The 21,408-nt window shown below is 36.7% G+C and overlaps 1 protein-coding gene across 2 annotated transcripts in view; it reads right to left on the bottom strand.

Annotated features, from left to right (window-relative positions):
* Window positions 1-778: 778 nt before the first annotated feature.
* The window catches only part of LOC142339728 (mitochondrial enolase superfamily member 1-like), a 57,963-nt gene continuing 37,333 nt past the window's right edge, over window positions 779-21,408 (bottom strand). For both annotated transcript variants that reach the window (XM_075389959.1, XM_075389960.1), the window contains exons 3-8: window positions 20,232-20,488; window positions 19,099-19,302; window positions 18,655-18,732; window positions 17,551-17,701; window positions 9,256-9,453; window positions 779-1,168 (exon numbers count right to left, since the gene is read on the bottom strand). In XM_075389959.1, the coding sequence (XP_075246074.1) occupies window positions 909-1,168; window positions 9,256-9,453; window positions 17,551-17,701; window positions 18,655-18,732; window positions 19,099-19,302; window positions 20,232-20,488 (1,148 nt within the window). In that variant the 3' untranslated portion in view covers window positions 779-908. The remainder of the gene's footprint in view (window positions 1,169-9,255; window positions 9,454-17,550; window positions 17,702-18,654; window positions 18,733-19,098; window positions 19,303-20,231; window positions 20,489-21,408) is intronic.

Here is a 21,408-nt window from a genome sequence, read left to right as displayed (position 1 = left end):
GTTAAATTTTTAGAAGAACCGTGTTTCTTTTGTATTACTGTTTTGGGATAACTGCTTTGTCAAATTAATAATTCTTTTTGCTTTGCTTTTAATGTGGATATTATCTGACTTGTTCACATAATTCTTCAGCACCAATAATTGCGGTTGCGGAAAAAAACCACGGAAAAAACCCACTTCATTTTAGATAGGAAAGAAACGCCCACGGAAATAACCCACACTTTACTATTAAAGAGCTGCGCATTTAGCGCGTCGGGCCATGGCCATGCCTCAGTGACCCGTGGGACTTGTTATGAAACTATCACACCGAACAAATTATCACGACCGAAATTCAATTTTAAAATGGGGGTTTATTTCCGTGGGGTTTTATTTTTGTGGTTTTTTGCTTTTTGCTTGTGGGTTTTTTCCTAACTAAAGTTAAGTGGATTTGTTTCCGTGGGGGTTTATTTCCTAGACCCCAATAATGGAATTAATTCACTAGACATTATTTTCGCTTGTTTCATCGGTGAAAAATTCTACAGAATGTTATCGTCCATGCAAAGTTAGAGGTAATTTCAAAATCTGGCTGTTCATAGTATCTTTTTTATTCTAAGCTGTCTTTAGTCTCAGCAACGGCGAAAGCCATATTCATATAATTATCCGCCAGTTTAAAAAAAATCAATACTTTTTTCAGATTTTTATAATGAAAACAACACAATAGGACCCGCAAAGCTAAAATGCATAATTTGAAGATCTTTTCAATTCTCGGCAAAAAAATCCTAAAGCTCAAATTTTCACAATATTGCAAAGTAAAAAAATAATTATGTAAAATGCAGTGTCTGCATAAACCAATAAATTTGTTGAAATTTTTAAAATCGGAGCAAAAAATTTTAAAATTAAAATGAAGTTTTGTCATGTGTAGTTAAACACATTCATTCGCTCATAGACACTGAGTACTTGACAAGGGATTCATCTTTCATTGTCGTTGAGTAACCAACACCCTCCCCAGTTGGAAGTCGATAAGCAGCACCTGTGCAATCAAGTTCTATCTCAAAGTGTTGGGCAAGATGTTCAGCGTGCTCCACAAGCACAGGGTTGTCAGGGTTGGTCTCGGGTGCAACTCGGACGTAGTTGAAAGCGGCCACATGTTGTACCATTTCACACAACCCGACACCACCAGCATGTGGACACACTGAAATAGGAATCAAAATAGACAACATTAAGTGGCCAATGTCCGAAAAGGCTACTATACAATTCGCCACTAGTATTCATGGATGAATGTAGTCCATTTTTGAGCATGTAATTAGCCTAAAATTTTTTTGATCGAATTTTATTTGTAAATATTTGGGTCCGATTCCAAGATTCACAATAGTTCTTGTGAACACTGTGATATGAGTAATGGCAAAACTGCTAATAGTCTTCTTAATTTTTGATTGGCATTGAGAGGGACACTTCTGGAACTAATCACTAATTAAGCTTTCTTTCGATTCTGTCTATTTGACACAATATTATTCATGTGGACAAAAGTTACTTATAGATGGGAAAAGAGTGATAAAATTGAGTATATCAACTCGAAAAATCCAATATTTGCAACGTAATGAAAACAAGGCGGCTCGGTAATGTGCGATCGCACATAAGGTTCCGACCCCGCTCATCCACAATTTTGGCATAATTGTCTAGCAAATGAGGAACAGATAGAAAAACACAAAAAATTCAAGTATTTTTCAAAAAAACTGGTGTATTAACGAAAAGATAGCCTGCAAAGCATATAACTTAGTGGAGAAAAAAATGCATTAGATTGATGAGATATTCCGATATTAAGAAAGCGAGCGAAGACGACAGGCAAAATCAAACAACAACAACAAACATTAATTACATCAAAAAATTTATGTCCAATTTAAAAAACAAAATTTAATAACAAAGTCAAAATAGCGTCAGATAAAACTGAAAATAAACAAAAGACTTTATAGAACAGAAACAGAAAAATCGCTGATTTTTTTTATAAAAAAATTTATTTCAAAGTAATGAAAACCATGAGGGATCAACTAAAATATCCCATAGATTTACAATTACCAATGCTTCTATAGAAGGGAATTAAGAATTCTTGGTATTCAATTTTTTATGCAGCTACGAAAAGAACAACAAATAGACAACAAACTATATATCATTTAAAACTTGCCAGAAAATGTTTTGGAAGCCGTAAAGCCATACTTTGGCCCCAAAAATATGTTCGATGGCACCTTCATTGAACAATGTATTATGGGTCCGGTCATTTTTTAAAAAAAGCAACAATAAGACAAAAATGAAAAAAATGCAAAATTATGTAATAATTGTTTTTTTTTCGAAACAAATTTATTCCAAAGAAATGAAAGCCATTAATTACAAAAAGAAAAATTTGAATAGGTTCGTCCATTCTTCCAAAGGAAGCTCTTGAGACCTGCATTTATACAGAATAAGTCTTACGTCTACAAAAAGAACGAAAAAGAACGTAAAATATGCCAAAAATAAAAATTCATTTTCTTTTTTTTTTGTGGAAACCCGTGTGGAAGCCAGTAAAGTCGAAACGAATTCGTTAAAAACAAAAGATTTTGAGACACCAATACCTTTTGACAACTTCCCTTGACAAAAGAGTCATCTTTTACCTTTAATTAACAAGACCAGGTAACAACCAGACAATAAAAGGAACAAAATTGCGAAGTTGATATGTTTTTTTTTTCTTTTCGGAAAACAATTGTTTTCAAAGTCATGAAAGCCATTATCTATCTTCTAATATCAAAACATCGGCTCATGTTCTCTTCCAGAAAAAGCCAATCAAACTGGGTCATTGTACAGGAAATTAAATACGACTAAAAAGACAAAGTAAAAACGACAGTTGAAGACAAAATTTAAAAATTCAATCCAATCAAAGTATTGTCGAAGCGGTAATGAGCCACAATCTATATCTTTAAAGATTTAAATACTATCAATTGGGTGTTATTTTAAACAAGAAAAATGTGTTATATGAACTGACAATAACGTGATAATTTGACAAAACTAGAAAAGATGAAAAATTGGCTATTACCTAAAAAATAAAAAAATATTGTGAAATCTATTAGTATCAAAGCCAGAACAGCATAACTTAAGGCGTAAAACCAAAATAAAGACTAAATTTGAATTCAGCAGAAGGAAGGGGCACTCTTTGATGGCTGACACTAAGCTACAGGTTGACAAAATTAAGAGAAAAATGAAGGCAAAATTCAAAAAGCCATTTTTTAATTAAAAATCAAATATTTTAAAAGTCAAAACGACCATAAGTTTCAAGAAACCAACTAGGTTTATAAATTTTTAGCTAATTAAGAAGCCAAATAGGACCTATCACTATTAAGCTTTGATTTGAAATGTTCTGTTATTTAATTAATATAAAAAAGATCGAGTTTTTTAAAATAAAAAACCGACTGATGTCAATCCGAATTATTTTTGGTACAACATTGGTACAGAACTAGTCTTGCTAATGCTGATTGTTCATTATGAATATTTAATTTTTGGAATGTCATTGATATAGATATTTTGTTGGTAAAAAAAATCAAAAAGAAATGCTGCGTTTTTGATAATCAACGATAAAGTTAGCAAAAACGGCAAAGTTTTATTTACAGAGCACTCTCAACGGAAGTTGAAGTGGAAATAGCCCCCCCTTTTCAGTCTACAAAGATTGTGTTAGTGGTGTTTGGTTGTGCACTTTCTGCAAATTTAATCAGAGTGGACTAAAAAAACTTATTTCGTGCTGTTTTTGATGAAAAAGTCTGAATTTTTTAAAATATTTAGCCGAAATTTGTGACAAAAAAATTCAATGAAATTAGCCGGCAATGTATTTTGACTTTAAATGTAAAATCAGCAACAATTTTTTGTAAAATTGTATTAAACTTTATCAAAATTGCCGAAATTTTAGTCAGAAATTCCAAAAAAAGGTGAATGAAATCAACGGAATTCACTCTATTTTCTCGAAAGTTTAAACCTCGATATCTGCCTGTCAAAAAAAATCAAAAAAATACTTTTAATTCCAGATTCTACGCTGGACGGGCTTTCTAATGATACCAGTCTCAACTCTCTACGATGAATATATCGATCGGCAAAAACTGTCTGAACAAAAAAACCCATTTGAGTATATAGTTCCTCCCCCCTCAAGAGGGGTCGGAACAAATATTTCCAATTTTAAGACGGCCTTCTGGATTTGAAAATGTTTTCACCCAAGCATTGTCGATTTGATTTTGTATTGGTTTTATTTCAGTTGGTCATCAAAAAGTGAACAAATACGCAAACTATTGGAAACTTTTGCAGCTTAGGTGTTTAAAATTAGCTGTCGAGTTTCAACGGAATAAGGACCTATACTTCCTGTAAAGTGGTTGCAAATATCATGGTATATATAATACAACAAGGAGGCTCGGTATTGTGCGTATGCACATAAGGTTCCGACCCTGCTCATCCACATTCTTAAGTTAATTGGCTACCAAATGATGAAGAGATAGAAATCTTTAAAAAAAAACATATCGAGCCATAAACAACCAATGGAATTCAACAATTCCACCCTAGAGGGCCGATGAACGTTGTTGATAATAGGACTACTAAAAAGAAAATAATAAATATCAAACAACAAATTTTATTTGCGACCAAACTCGATGTCTACAATAAATGAAATCATAATGAAATCAAACTCGCATCAGATAAAACCTGAACGAAAAAAACTAACATATATTTCATTGGCACGATATGACACACATCTTCAATGCGACTGATTAACAGGTCCACAAAAAGAGCAAAGAGGTGCGAAGTTTCCATTTTTGAAAAGAATTATTTTTACCGTTTTTAATGTCATTAGATGTCAACTGAAATCCCTATAACGTTGATTTATATCTCCATAGGAAGCAATTGAGACATGTCATTATTCAATGTTCAATTGCCCCATATTTCAAAGCCAATGGAACCTACGATTTTTGTTATAAATTAATACGAAAACGAAAATCCTATAAAATGTACACATATAAAAAAAATCTAAATACTTTATGAAATCTCGTAGTAACAGCAGTAACGAAGCCGCGAAACAACTGTTTGAAGCTAAAACCGTTATACATATCAAAATATTGTTACACTGGAAACTGTTTGTGACCTGTGTTTACAGAGAATGAGCAACAAATCGACCGAGAAGCTATTCAAAAAAATGTCGAATCTCAAAAACCCACGTTTATTTTTGAAACCAATTATGTTCAAAAGGCATAACAGACTTAAAACTCAAACCAACACCAATGGATTAAGTTGCAATACCTCAGGAAGACGAATGGGCCTGTTAAAAATGAGTTTAAATCACGACGCCAACATAACCACATAACCACAAAATAACATCAAATATGTAGAGAAGACAAAACTTAAATTTTACCAGATCACACTGTTCAAGGCACTATAATTATCAGATGATACCTCCATGAACTGTAAATTGTCATTTTCACTTGATATTAACATCAGAGAGCCGCCCTTATAAAAGGACTACCAGGAGATGGCAACAAAAAGAAATCCAAAAAAAATAACATGATAGAAATCTCGAAAACTTTTTGTGAAATTAATGGTCGAAGTTGTAGGCTACAACGTATATACTAGCGCAAAATAAATGTTTGAACCAACAAAAGTAATTGAAACTTCTATTTAGTGAGATTGAGTTGCATGTTTACGAAGTTGAAAGCAAAGAAAATACAATCAAACAAAAACTCTTATTCCAATTTTTAAGTCATTAAAACAAACAGCAAAAAACCGAACTCTGTTGCGTTACACGTCCTGTCGTTATCAATCATTTGGCGTACAATAACAAAAAAGACAAACATTGGCCAAAACAACAAAAAAGATCCAGTTATATTTTGCGGGATAACTGTGTCTAAGCCCAAAAAGCATATACTATATAAATATAACAAATAACATATCTAGATACGCTTTTTTCTAACGCTCTGCATTTCCACCTCTATGATTTTGGTCAATTGGATTAGTCAATAATGTGATAATTTTGGCAAGGAAACAGAATGAACTCATAAATAAGGCAATTATGCTCAAAAATGTAAAAAAAAAGACTTGAAAACGCGTAGTATCAAAACAAAGAGATCATTAGTTGAAAAAAAATCATTACGAACATAAGTTTATAACCCATTGGAAATCGGTTTCTGCTTGTTTTCACTGAGACTGCTCCTGAAGTTGAGAGAAATAAGATTAAATAGCGGGGAAGTTCAAAAAATAATCGATGCTTTCTCAAAACAATCATTTTCAGAGTCATAACAGACATTATAAAGCAACCAAAAAAAAATTGTCTAGAATCATTTTAACCTGCAAAAGAAAAACTGGTTTTTTGACTGGGGACAATAAGTCTTCGGATTAAGAAAAAAGATAACAAATGAGAGCAAAATTCAAGAGGTACAAAAAAATTTTTTTACGAAAACAATTGGTCAGAGCCAAAAAAATCATGAGCTTATTCTGAAACCGTAATGTAACATCGTTGGGCCTAAATGCCTAAATAGTATCTCTCATTCATTGAGCCTGATTTGGATTTCTTGTAAGTAAAAAAAGTTTACATAAAAAACTTTAACAAAGCGGAAATATTTTGAATAAAAATTCGGGCCCCATTTATATCTAAAAAATTTCTCTCGTAAGAATCCATGACAAGATCAAGATCAACGCAGATTTTACTGCGCCTTTAAAAAAATACTCATTTGTTCAAATGGTTGCGAAATACATCAATTTTTTTTACAAAACTTCAGCATGTCAAATATAAATTAGCATTTTCTGTAATTATCGAGTTTTAGTTTGCACAAAACTGGCAAAATAACAATACCAGAATACTCCCTAAGCTAATGGGGTGTAAAACTAGCTGGTTTGTCAGCATACAAAGAACATGGTCGCATTTTTAAGGTATCTACTTTCCACAAATTTAAAATAATTGAGCTAAAAAAGCAAATTTGGTCCCAAAAAAAAGTCGAGTTTCGAAAAATTTGGCAAAAATTCTAGCCAAAAATCTCCGATCAAAGAACTCAGCTACCCGCCTTCATCTTTAGAGATAAAATAATTACGAATACAAAATAAATTTTGAGCAAATTTTAGCATAATTGACGAAAAATAGGTCAAAAATACCGAAAAAGTGAATAAAAACAGCTGAATTACGTCAAATTTTCACAAAACTTTAAACGTTGATAACTCCCTATAAACAACGAAATTTAAAAAATCTTTTGAATTCCATATTCTACGCTGGACGGGCTTTTTAATGATATAATTCACCACTCCGTACGATGATTACCTCGATCGGCCAAAATTGTCTGAACAAAAAAAAACCATTTGAGTATATAGTTCTTCCCCCACTAAAGTGGGTCAGAACAATCAACCAACTTGGAAGCTGAAAAACATTATGTTTTTGAAAAGTTTCATTTTTTAAAGTTCGTGCTAGAGTTTACCAAAACACGGTGGAAACAATTAGGATTGTCAAAAACAAGGTTTTCGTTTTTCGTTCTCAACGTTATGTACAAAAAGCAATTTCAGCATAGCCAAATATTTATTTAAAATAAGAAAACGATACAAGAAACATTTACACCCAAGTCATAAATCCATTAGACGATAAAAGCAAACTTAATTACATGGTTGAGAGCAAGTGCAATTTGGCAAGAACCGCATTTAGAAACAACTCCCTCAAGGAGTTTAAAAAGTCATTATTAACATTTCAACTACTTCAAAATTTAAATCCTTGGAGTCAATTTTTTTTAAAATGGCTTCAAAAAGTTGTAAAATGGCTTCAATTTGGCCACTCAAATGCTACCTCTGCAAAATTTCTCGCCAACACTGATTTTATGGACGATATCATATGCGAATATCAAAATAGAAAATGTACTTAGGAACACTTCTAATATTTATGGTAAATATATTACAAAAAAAACAATTCAATAAATTATAAGGCACTGTTTTTTTCATATTTAATGGCAAATATGACTGCGGTTCCAAGCCAGCGAAATTTTTTATTAACTATAATTTGATTTCATTTTAATTTTTTGTTTGACTGATTGATGATACTGTAAGTCGTGTCCGACAAAAGCGCTTAGTCAAAACGGTCCGAGAAAATTAGACCACAAACAGTTGTGACCAAACAGTCCCAAACAAATACAAAAAATTCCTCACAACGCTTTAGTTAACAAGATGACATTTTTGTTAATATAGTTCACGAGTATCTAGGAGACCTGACGTCATTATAAAAGCGCAATTTTATGGAACGGATTCAAACTACCGGAAATCAAACCGCTTTTTGGAACCCTATTCTAAACGGGCTATATACGGTCATCTCTCACATTCGATTTAATTTTTGCAAACAGGCTTATTTTCTGAATTCACTCAACTCATATTACTCAAAAAAATTGGAAAGTTAAGCATGAAAAAGTCACCCAACAAGTGTTATCAAACGAAAATAGCAGCACAAAAGAGCTACAATGGAGAAACAAACCACTCCGAACGCGACTTTCTGTTTGCGGCTAAGCAGATTGTTAGCATAGAAAACTGCAGCAGTTGTATTGCTTCCAACACTTTTTGAGGACTTCATAGGCGAGGAAAAAGTTCACAGGTAAGGGTCAAAAAATTAACAGCTGATCAGCAAAACTTGAGACTAAAGGAAACGGTTGATGTAAGTAAACCGAATAAAGGAAACGGTTGATGTAAGTTTGTCAGAACTCACGTAAAAGAATCAGTGTGAAAATCCAATTGCTTCATCAAGTTGTTTTATTAAAATTTTTTTTGTTGCTTGTACCTTTTTTATTGCGTTGACGCTTGATTTATTTTTTGCGTTGATGTTTAATTTGTTTCATTTCGTTGATATGATATTTTGCTTTGTTGTTAGAGTACTGCATTTTAAGTGCAATTTCGATAATAAAAAAATTAATATGCATGAGCGTTCTAAGCAGAATAAAGATTAGACATTATCTCTTCTCTTTGCCGTTTCTTTGTTATAGTTTTTTGTTCTCCATAAGAAGACTCTGTTTCTTCTTTCGCAATTTTTCTGGAATTCATATATCCTATGTTTTTACCTTCTTGACGTCCTCAAGGACACTACACACTTTTGTGGATGAAAGCTGCGTTTCTCTTTATCTTCTTAATTAGCGATTTAGGGGGGGGGGGGGGGGGATCGATTTCCTGTGGAATTGTTTTGTCTTTTAATTGTGAAACTTCAACTGGAAATGCACATAATTTCAAAGTGTAATCATTTCACACCAGTTAAGACGCAATTTTCGTTTTTTGTACCTGTGATGTTGTATTTTTTGCATATAAGCAGAATAGGAATGAGTTCGTTGATGGATAGGACTCTGGCACAGTCGATCTGACAGATGTCAATGGCACCCTCACTGCACAGCTGTTTGAACATCACTCTATTACTGCACACTTCACCTGTCGCCACCTTCACTCCCAAGTGTCTCAGACCATCGCGGATCTTTTTGTGCCCTGAAATTATTCAATATTCTGACCAGCAATATTCTGAAAAAGCAAGTTAATTATCAATTACATCTTTTCGAGGGAAAAAATGTGAATGCAGATTTGGGTGCGGTAAAAAAGTCGTTTTATTGTACCATGGTTCACATATTCGTTGATCATAAGCTTTGCCAATTTTTTTATGACACGATAATTTAAATAAAACATTTGTTTTTGCATGCCATTCAAATACGTCCAGACATCAAGCTTAATAATTCCAGGCAACGATTCAAAAGCTCTTTGAAAACCATCTATGGCTTTGTTAATTCTCTAATTCTCGGCAGGGCTCAACTGTTGGGTGTTAAGCATTGAACATTCCAGTAGTCTGGTTTCAATCTGCTAACATTCCTGTTCAGGTGGCCAAGATATTTTTCTTCAATTTATTCAACAATAATCTAGACTTTCATAATTAGTGACTTTCAAACCACGAAAAGCATATATTTGATCTGAAATGCAGCCCGGTTCGAGGTGTCGCCGCCATTCAACGCAAAATTATTTAAGATGAGCGTTGAATGCGGAAAACTTTGTAGGTGTTGGAGCTGAGCTTAAGGAATAACAAGCTTGCATAGGCGGGGAAAAATAGAAACAAAACACTTTCTGTTGTCTTAGTCATTTAATAGTTATAGTTATAGTTCTAGTTCTAGTTACAGTTTGTCACGTGAGAAAAAAAGAGAAAAGGGGGAAATAACAAAAGCAACACACAGAACTCAACGTAGTAGCCGCAGAAAACGGCTGAAAGTATAACTCAGCAAAATATTGCAAAACAAATTTTCTTGAGCAGTAAATAACGTGTTACTGTGTCTTGAACTAGAAATATTCCTGAGCAGTAAATTGTTACTGTGTCTTGTATTCAAAATATTATTCTTGAGCAGTAAATTCTGTTACTGTGTCTTGCATCAACGAATTATTGGAGCTGAAATTCAACTGTTACAACCCCAACTTCTGGTATTCTCAACTTGTGAGTACAAACAGCAAAAGCCAACTTAAGTTTAAGCTTAAATATTTTTGCACAAACAGGTCTTAGACATATATCTTTGTCTTCGATTTGTTTTTTCTATCGGATTGAACTGGTATACATAAAGAGATCCCGTATTGTGTGATCTGTAGCAATCCAGTTTAAATTGATAGTTGAAAAAACTAAGATCAGCAAATAGTTACGAACTAAAATAGTTAATGCAACGGTAAGTACAGCAGAGCGGATATACAGTTACAAAAGCGAACTGCATAAACGAAGTATCCGGACAGATTTTGTAACCACTCAGAACGAACTGGGCGGTGTAAAACTTTCTTTGTGAAACACAAGGAGAGCAGCCGTTACATTTGGTCCGCCGACCCGGACAGTGGAATAAACTGCTGTCCAACCCAACAGTCGAAGTGACGAAGTCATCGACGAACGAGAACAAAACTCAACGAGTAATTCAACAACGCAAAGCCAATTAGGCAAAGCGAATAGGAACGTTGAAAAGCAAGCTCAATTAAAGCAAACAAACAAAGGAGCTGTAGAGATTCAAGCTGCAGTCCCGAAGTACACAAGAAGTGACTCCGTCACAGAGTCAAAGCGTTTTGGATCGACAGATCAACAACTTGCGAAACAACTTGATTGAGAAAGAGGAAGAAGGTTTTGAGCTCATTGAGAAGCGAGATCGACCAAGCAAGCTCAAGACTCTTTATCAGCAGATACTGCAATTGGATGACAGCATTCAAAAACTCGTGAATAAAAAAGCTGAGACTCTCCGAGACCCAGATATTTCTTTAAAACGCAAACTTGAGACAGAAAAATACTTTCAATATTTGAACGCAGAGTGGTTACCGTATATCCACGGAGAGACAAACATGTCAAGCCAGCAAAGCCAGTCAACTCTTCATGCCAATGAAGAGCAACCGCCTGCGAATAATGTGCATCAATTAGAACAAAACGTTGGAATTCCAGAGTTTAACCAAAATCATGGTAACACAAGCAATGCAACGACGAATACGGTTACACGGACAATCAACCAGGATACAGAAAACGCTTCGGAAGCATCTTCAGTGAAACGTCGGGTTGAAGAACAAATGAAGGAATTCGAAATTGAATTCGAAAGAAAGTTGCAAATCGAACGAGCACAATTTGATCGAAAGAAGTTGGATCTAGAAATGCAAATGAAAGAACTAGAGATGCAACATCAGCTTCGGGAAAAAGAGCGAGACCTAGAGCGCCAATTGCAAAGAACAGCATTGGAGAAAGATGACTTCCGTTCTCAATCGACTAAGGCGCGTGACAAGTCACCTTTCAATTGGACCCCAAAAGGGAGAGATGTCTCGGAGTGGGCGAATTCGATGAACGACACGCGAACGCCAATTCGACCAAGAGCTCGCTTTGACGTCAGCCCTGAACGGAATAAGCAGAGGCATTACCCATGGTACCCAAACTCTCGCGAACGCTCAGTAAGTGTTGAAGGGCGGGATATATCGCCGATAGCTGGAAAGCACTACAACTCTGGACATTCAAGCAGTAGTTTACCAAAATTGAGGTTGAACAATTTTGACGGAAACCCACTGGAGTGGCCTGAGTGGTCTAGCATGTTCATAGCAACAGTAGATAAACGCACGATTCCCGACTCAGAGAAAATGAGCCATTTGAAGACTCTGCTAACAGGCAAAGCAAAATCTGCAATCTCGGGAATGGGCTATTCTGGACAGTTTTATAGTGCTGCCTGGAACATTTTAGAAAGAAAATTTGGAAGACCGCATGTAATTATAGATGCGCAGCTCGAGAGCCTACGAAAAGCTAATCAAGTGAAACCTCATGATTCAACCAGCCTGATTAATTTTTCTGTTATTGTATCTAACTTCGTGAACGTGCTCAAAGAGTACAAACATATTGGTGATTTGCAATCAAGTTCGACATTGTACATGGCAGTTGATAAGCTACCTCAAGTTCTTAAAGAAAAATGGTGGTTCTACGTCGATGACAAAGACGAGGACTGGCCTGATCTAATCATGTTTGAAAAATGGCTATCACGAATGGCATTCGTGCATGAAGGGTTTTCAGCGTTTAAAGGGGAACGCAAAGAAGAAGACCGACGCAACGCAAATAGAGAAAAACAATTCTCGAAGACATCGAACTTCAGTGCAAGTTCAAACCTGCAAGAAACCAAGCAGGCGCAAAACGATCACTGCCCATTAGCCGATGGCACTCATAAAATTTGGAACTGTCCATCATTCAAAATCATGAGTGTGAATGATCGATACGTGGCAGTGAGGAGAGAACGCTTATGTTATGGATGTCTGGGAAGAGGACATGCAATCAAAGATTGCAAAGTCAAAGTGTGCGGTATAAACGGATGTACCAAAAAGCACAACAGACTGCTACACTCAGAAAACCAAGTGGACGAGGGAAGTCACGCAGTTAATGTAAGCGCAGCAACAATCAACCAGAGTAACCAAGTTACTAGTTTTCTTCAAATAGTTCCGGTATCGGTTCAGAGTGGTGGTAACAGGCTGACTACCTATGCTTTCCTCGATAGTGGGTCAACAGTTTCATTCATCGACCAAAGTGTCAAGAATCAACTACAAGCCAAAGGCACGGACGTTACCTTGAACATAGCTGGCATACATGGGACGCACGATTTGAGGACAGAGAAGGTTCCTATCACAATAAAGGGACTACATTCAAAGGTGCATTCGATTGAAGCGTTTGCACACCCATCAATCTCGTTGGGAAACACAACATATGATTACAAGGAACTGAAGAATAAATTCAGACACCTGAACGTTCTCACTAACAGAACATTCAACCTGATGGAAGTAGGCATCATTCTTGGACAAGATGCCTACGAAATTCAACGTCCATTGGACTATAAGATTGGAACACGAAGTGAGCCTTTCGCCGTCTTAACAGAATTAGGATGGGTAGTCAGTGGTCCCATGACAGGCAAGAAAGGTCAAAATGTTTGTCATTTTGCCTTCACAGAAGATGTGAAAGTGGCAGAAAATATCCAATCATGGTGGGACATAGAAACCTATGCTTCCAAAATAAATGTTGTAAGTCAATCAAAGAAAGAGCAGCAAGCTCAGAAATTTCTAGAGAGCACGACAAAGTTTACAGGCGAGCGGTACGAAGTGGGCATGCTCTGGAATGAACCAGAACCCAATCTCCCAAACAACTACGGCTCGGCCCTTGGTCAGCTCTACTCACTGGAACGAAGGTTCCAACGAGACCCAAATTTAAAAGAATTGTATCAACAGTCAATTGATACAGATGTTGAAAAGGGATTTGTGAAGATCCTTGGTAAATCGGAAGTCAAAGGCACTTTCGGAAAGGAATGGTATTTGCCACACCATCCAGTACTAAACCCCAACAAACCGGGTAAAGTTCGCCGTGTTTGCAACGCTGCAGCAAAATACAAGGACGTATGCCTAAATGACAAGCTGTTAGCCGGACCCGATCTGCTACACGGGTTGATCGGAACAATATTCAGATTTCGAGAAGGACCAATGGCTCTAACAGCAGATATTGAATCAATGTTTCTGCAAGTGCAAGTTCCTGAACAGGATAAAAGCTGCTTGAGATTCTTGTGGAGACCAACAATGAACGAACCTGTGCAAATTTACGAGTATCAACGTCATGTTTTCGGAGCAAAGAGTTCACCAACATGTGCCAACTACGCTCTGAAGCGAGTAGCGATTGATAACGAGGACGAGTTCCCAATTGCAGCAAAAGCAATCCAAAACAACTTCTACATGGACGATTTCATCAAGTCAGTCGAAACACCTGAAGAAGCAATTGAGGTTTTCAAACAACTGCAACCTCTTCTTTCAAAACATGGATTTGAACTGAAGAAGTGGATCACCAACAGCGACTTGGTAACCAACGCAATCCCAGAGGACTTAAGATCAATCAGCAAAACAAAGCAGGTTGAAGTAGAACCCAGCCAGGAAGGGTCATCAGTGCTTGGGCTTCAGTGGACGATTACCGATGATAGTCTACAGGTTTGTAGAGGTACGAGCAAAGAAGTTGAGACCCCAATCACCCAAAGGAAGATCTTATCTCTAGTTTCTTCAGTGTTTGATCCTCTCGGACTGTTTGCACCATTCAGTGTTCATATGAGACGACTCCTGAAGAGCATCTGGACCAAAAACGGACAACATTGGGACAACTCAGTAGAACCTAACGAAGAAGAAGAGTTTCTGAAGTGGAAAACGCAGCTTCCAGAAGTAGCAGAAACCAGCATTGATAGAAGATACTTCAGCACAGCCAAGGACAAATGGGAACTTCATGTGTTTGCCGACGCATCTGAAGACACAATGTGCGCAGTGGCATACCTACGTTCAAAGCCCAAAGAATACTCAGCAGACTTAGCATTTGTAATCGGAAAGTGCAGGGTTGCACCGATGCGACACCTTTCCATACCACGCTTGGAACTACAAGCAGCAGTGATGGCAGTGAGACTTAAAGAGCAGATAGTGAAGGAACACGAATCGAAAATTCACAGTTCTAACTTCTGGACAGACTCCACTACTGTACTGCAATGGATTCATAGCTCCCACCGTAAGCAACAGGTGTTTGTTGCAAACAGAGTAGCTGAGATTTTGGATACAACTAATGTTTCACAATGGAATCATGTGAGTGGTATTAACAATCCAGCTGACATCGGGACACGAGCAATCGATGTTGACGAACTCAAGAGAAGTGAATGGCTCACTGGGCCGGCCTGGTTGAAGCAACGAGAGAACGAATGGCCTGAACAGTTGAATTTAACATTTGCTTCAGACGAACAAAACGACGAAATGGTCTTCTCAGCAAAGGTTGAAGAGAAGAAGCCGATGATTCAGTGGGAACGATTCAGCAATTACAATCGACTAGTAAATACAATGGCATACATACAGCGTGTATTCAGAAAACACAAACCGGCAACAAAAACACTAAGTGTTGAAGAAAGAGAGGATGCACAAGCAAGCATCTTCAGACTACTGCAGCAAGAACAGTTTACTGAAGAGATGAAATCTCTCAAGGCTGAAAGGGAAATTCCAAAAAACAGCAAAATCCTCCAGTTTTCACCATTCATGGACCAGCAAGGAATTATTCGTGCCCAAGGCAGAATAGGTAAAAGTCAATTGAGCTTCGAAACGAAGCATCCAATACTGTTACATTGGAAGCACCATGTAGTTGAATTATTCTTGCGAAATGAACATAAGAATAGTCATCACGAAGGTACTGAACATGTCAGAAACATAGTTCAGCAGAAATTCTGGATCCTAGGCATACGAAATGCTTTGAGATCGATCAAAAACAAATGCATTAGATGTCGAAAGGGAAGAGCCCAAACAAAGGCACCAGTAATGGCAGAACTACCTGAAGAACGATTAGTCGCATCAACAGTGTTCTCGAATGTGGGCGTAGACTATTTCGGACCATTCACAGTAAAGATTGGTCGAAGAAACGAAAAGCGTTGGTGCTGTCTATTTTTAGATACCTTTGTTTACCGTATCTATCAGGTGCAGAGCAATTTGTTGATCATAGAAAGCTCTTCCGACAAACACAAGCTTACGCAGACCTCATCTGGGACAGATTTCGTAAAGAGTACTTGCCAACGTTGAATAGTCGAAAGAAATGGCAGACCACAACGGAAAGAAGTCTTCAGCAGGGTGATCTTGTGTGGTTAGTGGAAGAAAGTGACAAACGTGGATGTTACAATCTGGGTCGAATAACCGAAACATTTGAAGGTTCCGACGGAGTGATTCGATCAGCGAAAATCCGAACAAAAGATGGATACTTCAAGAGGCCCGTAGTGAAGCTCGCTCCAGTACTACCAACTGACGATGATGTTTTCACGAAGGAAAACAGGGCCGGCGATGTTGGAGCTGAGCTTAAGGAATAACAAGCTTGCATAGGCGGGGAAAAATAGAAACAAAACACTTTCTGTTGTCTTAGTCATTTAATAGTTATAGTTATAGTTCTAGTTCTAGTTACAGTTTGTCACGTGAGAAAAAAAGAGAAAAGGGGGAAATAACAAAAGCAACACACAGAACTCAACGTAGTAGCCGCAGAAAACGGCTGAAAGTATAACTCAGCAAAATATTGCAAAACAAATTGTCTTGAGCAGTAAATAACGTGTTACTGTGTCTTGAACTAGAAATATTCCTGAGCAGTAAATTGTTACTGTGTCTTGTATTCAAAATATTATTCTTGAGCAGTAAATTCTGTTACTGTGTCTTGCATCAACGAATTATTGGAGCTGAAATTCAACTGTTACAACCCCAACTTCTGGTATTCTCAACTTGTGAGTACAAACAGCAAAAGCCAACTTAAGTTTAAGCTTAAATATTTTTGCACAAACAGGTCTTAGACATATATCTTTGTCTTCGATTTGTTTTTTTCTATCGGATTGAACTGGTATACATAAAGAGATCCCGTATTGTGTGATCTGTAGCAATCCAGTTTAAATTGATAGTTGAAAAAACTAAGATCAGCAAATAGTTACGAACTAAAATAGTTAATGCAACGGTAAGTACAGCAGAGCGGATATACAGTTACAAAAGCGAACTGCATAAACGAAGTATCCGGACAGATTTTGTAACCACTCAGAACGAACTGGGCGGTGTAAAACTTTCTTTGTGAAACACAAGGAGAGCAGCCGTTACAGTAGGATAAGCGGTTAATGCGGTGGAATTACATAAATCAAGCCGTGAATGCGGAGAAAAAACCTCCTACATTTTGCGGTGAAGTTACATAAATTCGCCGCTTTGAAAAAGTGTCCAAACTATGTAAGATAAGTGGTGAATGCAATGAAATTACAAAAATTCACCGCTTAACTTAGTGGTGAACTTACATAATTTTACCGCATTCACCGCATTTCACCGCAAAATTATGTAAAAATTTGCGGTGAAAAAAAACTTTTCATATCGCTTATCACACTTATTTTTTCGATTTATTGTTGACCCGGGGCACAGGTATGATGGTTATGTACTATAGCAGTGTCTACAACAAGTGTTGAAAGATAGATTGCTAAAATCAGTGTTTGCCTGTAGAGTCAGACTGCTTTTTTGCCCTGGGGGTTTAATTCCTATACATCAAAGAAGCTTATTAACCTATGACGTCACTGGGGTGAGTGGGCTCTTCTGTCCAGTATAAGCCGTAGGGTGCAAGTTGCGATACCCATTCGATGGCCTCATTCACCTCCCACTTTTGGTTGCAGTCTATCATCAGTCTCCCTTTTTCCCCTATCAGATCACGCACCATCTAAAACTTGATCAAGTCCAGTTTATCCGATTAGTTGTGCGTTTGATATAGACAGTTGTGGCCGAATGTGGTGTCAGATAATATATAATCTCGGACCACCTTAACGTCTAAGAAAACAAAAATCGTATTTATGACGGGAGAAATTTTTGAAAAACAGAAGCAGAATAATTTGATCCTTCTATAGATCAACAAATTGATCAAGATTTTTTAAGATTTTCAAACTTTTTCATTGTCCCTCTGGTTTCAGTTTTTCAAAAAAAGATTATTTTTGAGATTATCTTAACATTGTGAGCAAAATCTGAAGAGCAAAACCTGCTTAGTTGATCACAGAGAAGCTATTCTCTATTAAATTTGTCACCCAATGAAAGCAGGGGGCTCCATTTCAACATGTCTCCCCTATTGAGCTGGGATTCCAATGTCAAATTTACGTTCATACCAAGTTTCAAGGAAAATTAAAAAAAACACCAACAAGAGATGAGGTAAAGGAAGAGAATCGAAGCTAACAATTCGAATCAAGACTTTTAACCAAGAATGAATTTTACGCAGGCAGATTCAAGTATGATTGAAAAAAAAAACAAAAAGTTTATAAATTTAACTTTGTTCGATTTAAAAACATGTTTGGAAAGTTTTCTGTATCATAAAACTTATAAAATAAGCCCAAATGACGTCATAGAGGCAAATACCGACCGGTTCCCCTATTGAAAATTAAGGTATCATCAATCTTCATAAAATCAAAACTTTTACATTTCATTTTTACTGACATTAACTCTCCGAGCTTCCAAAGTATCAGGTCGCTGTCAGCTGCCGTAGGAAATTTAAGTTTCAATTGTTCTTTATGATTGGTTGAGCTTTGAAGGTCATTTGAACTTAAGTCGTTAGAAGAGACGTGACCTAGGGGACGTTTCGTATGAGCATCCAAAATGCGTAACTCTTAAAAAGTGAATTTAACTTGCCTTGCATCTTCGGATGTCATCTTCGATGTTGACTCCAACTTTAATCTTGAATGAATCCCACCCGTCTTCCATGAAGCTCTGCAACAACATCAACAAAAACTCTTCATCTGCAAAATGAATGACTTCTCAGATAGAGGGTTTTTAGAACCCAATGTCCCAATGTTTACCATTAGAATGCACGAATATATAAAAACTCATGGGACTAAATTTTGATTTGGGAGAACATATCTGGCTGGATATTTAGAAATTTTCTAATAGCAATTTTCTAAATTTTTAATTTATTTTTAGGGAGGTTGGGTTGATGATACCTTTAACATTAAAGGTATCAACATCTGCACCGCCTTCTTGCTGACCGAAAACATATGCCCCCCCCCCCCCCCCCCAAAAAAAAAAAACATTTAAACTTTTTAAACATTTTTATGGGGGAGGGTGGTTTGATAATACCTTTATTTTGGAACTCATATAGTCGTCAGTGTACCCCAGCCACCCACAGGCTGTAGTGTATGACTGCAGCCCATTCTCCTTCACGTGGCTGATCCTTTTGTTCACTTCTTCTGGGTCAGATGCAACATTTTGCAGCAATTCGAGTGCCTGTTGGGGTGTCATCACGTCTGTCAAGTGCTTCCAGATTCCACAGTTGACCAATTTCTGATAACAAGGAACTGTTTCCTCCACCCTCATTGTGAAAATATTTGCTTTCATTAATATGTGTGAACAAAATATTGATTGTCCTGCCTGATAATGATTGTTGTGGCTAAATGAGAATAACCATTATTAGATATTAAATATTATAGAGGTGTATAAAAAACAATTTTGAAGGGACATAATATAGCTGCGTGGGGGGAGGGTGATTGATGACTGACAAATATGGGGAACACTTTAGGAAAACCTGAAGACTAAAAAATGTTAGTATCCTGCGCAGTTATAAAAAAAAACAGAGATTTGTTGAAAAAAAATTGTTGCAATTTTTTTTTGCCAGAACACCCCTTTAGCTTTATCATTGCAGACGAGCTCTCAATTGGGCTCTTTTCTGCTAGTGATCCCCCAGACCTATGTAACCGTTATTTTAACACCTCCCCTCACCCCCCCCCCCCCCCCCCCAAAAAGAAAATCTAAATTTTCTCGAATTTTAAGAGCAATATTTGCATTTCATTCCCAAATTAGTGTCTAGGTAGATTGAAGGCACTTTTAGAAGTTTCCTAAAAATTGCAACAAGTCGAGCCCTTATTGTAGCCGAACCGGCCCGCTAGGGGTAACTTAAAATATCCGTATCCCAAAATTTTTTGGCTTACTTGACCTCAATTTCAAAATTTGGCTTGCTTGCCTATCGGCTTGCTTGACTGCCACCAACTTTAACAGTATGTTTAAACATGTATAAATAGGAGGGGGGGGGGGGCAAAACGAAACGGGGGGGGGGACTGTTGACTATCTATTGACAATAGTTGATATCACCTTATTTCAATCAACGGTTGAAAAAAATTGAAACCAACTATCTGAACCTAATTTATTCAAATTCGTACTCGTTATATTGAAAGCATTTTTATCAAATAATGAAGCAAGGAAAGCCTATGACGTACTTGCGCCGACATTTCACACAAAAGCAGCCACACGGGTTTCTTTTCAACTTTAGCCCACAGATCCCAAATAGCGTTCAAGATAGCACAGGACGCTAGATACAACACCCCACATTCTGGACCCAGCCACCTCATCTGGTTGTCATTGGCCAAGCTGTGGGCAAACTCACCAAATGCGCCCAAAATATCCGACAATTTTTGTCCAAGTAATTTGGGTTTCAAGCTGTCAACGCAGTGTTTCACAATCTCATTTCCTCTACCTGTCAAAGCAAAGAGATCTTTTGATTTGTTTAGAGGGGTCTAAGCAGAAGCAAGTATTGAAAAAATGGACCCCCGCAGTTTTCGGACGTTTTCAGCTATTATTTGAAAGCATCAGAACCCTTATACACCAAACGAATCATGGTCTGAAGCTCTCAAAATTAAGCATATCAGATGACCCTTCTTTTGTTCTTTTCTTTTGTTTCTCAAGGTACCCAAGTCAAGGTTCTGCAGAAAAAAAATAAATAAGTTTTGGTGTTTTTAAGCGGTTAAATTGTGGTAAGAACTCGATTTTTAGCAGTGAAATGTTTAATTTCACCACATTCCCCGGAATTCTATCAGAAATTACCGTCTAGGTCAACTTGGTTCTCTGACCTCCCGGATGTCAGCATAGCTTCTGCGACTGCGCCTCCATTCACTTAATGAAATTGCATTTTGTATTGTATAATAAAACAAATAACGCTGGAAAAGTAGAGCTTATTGTTCAAGCTATGGTATGCTTATCTAAAGCAACAATTGCGTTTAATTTTTAAAAAAAGTCAAAAATTGAATACTCCTTTAGATATCAAGTAACGATATTATGATAATTTGCAAAATAATGACAATTTCAGAGTCTTTGTCGATTTTTAAAATCTTCATTTTTTAGAATTGGATTTTGTTGAATTTATCAATAAACGCGTTTTTGGGTACAATTAGAAAACTTTTCTATTTTTGTGCACCTTTATGAAAATTTACCGCAACGTGATTGGTTGCAGAATGACTCTAGTCCTTATGCTCGTTATATATTAAGGCGAGTTATCGCGGCAGCAAGCTCATTACACCGGAAAATTTAAATTTTGATGGAACAAATATCCTGAAATTTGTGGTTGTTTCAACTGCAGCAGTTAATAAATTGATAATCTGACATCAATGAAAACATATA

The sequence above is a fragment of the Convolutriloba macropyga genome, chromosome 5, assembly GCF_964194025.1.
Source record: "Convolutriloba macropyga chromosome 5, txConMacr16.3, whole genome shotgun sequence".
NCBI classification, from domain to species: Eukaryota; Metazoa; Xenacoelomorpha; order Acoela; family Convolutidae; genus Convolutriloba; species Convolutriloba macropyga.
This window is presented reverse-complemented; position numbering and strand designations above follow the sequence as displayed.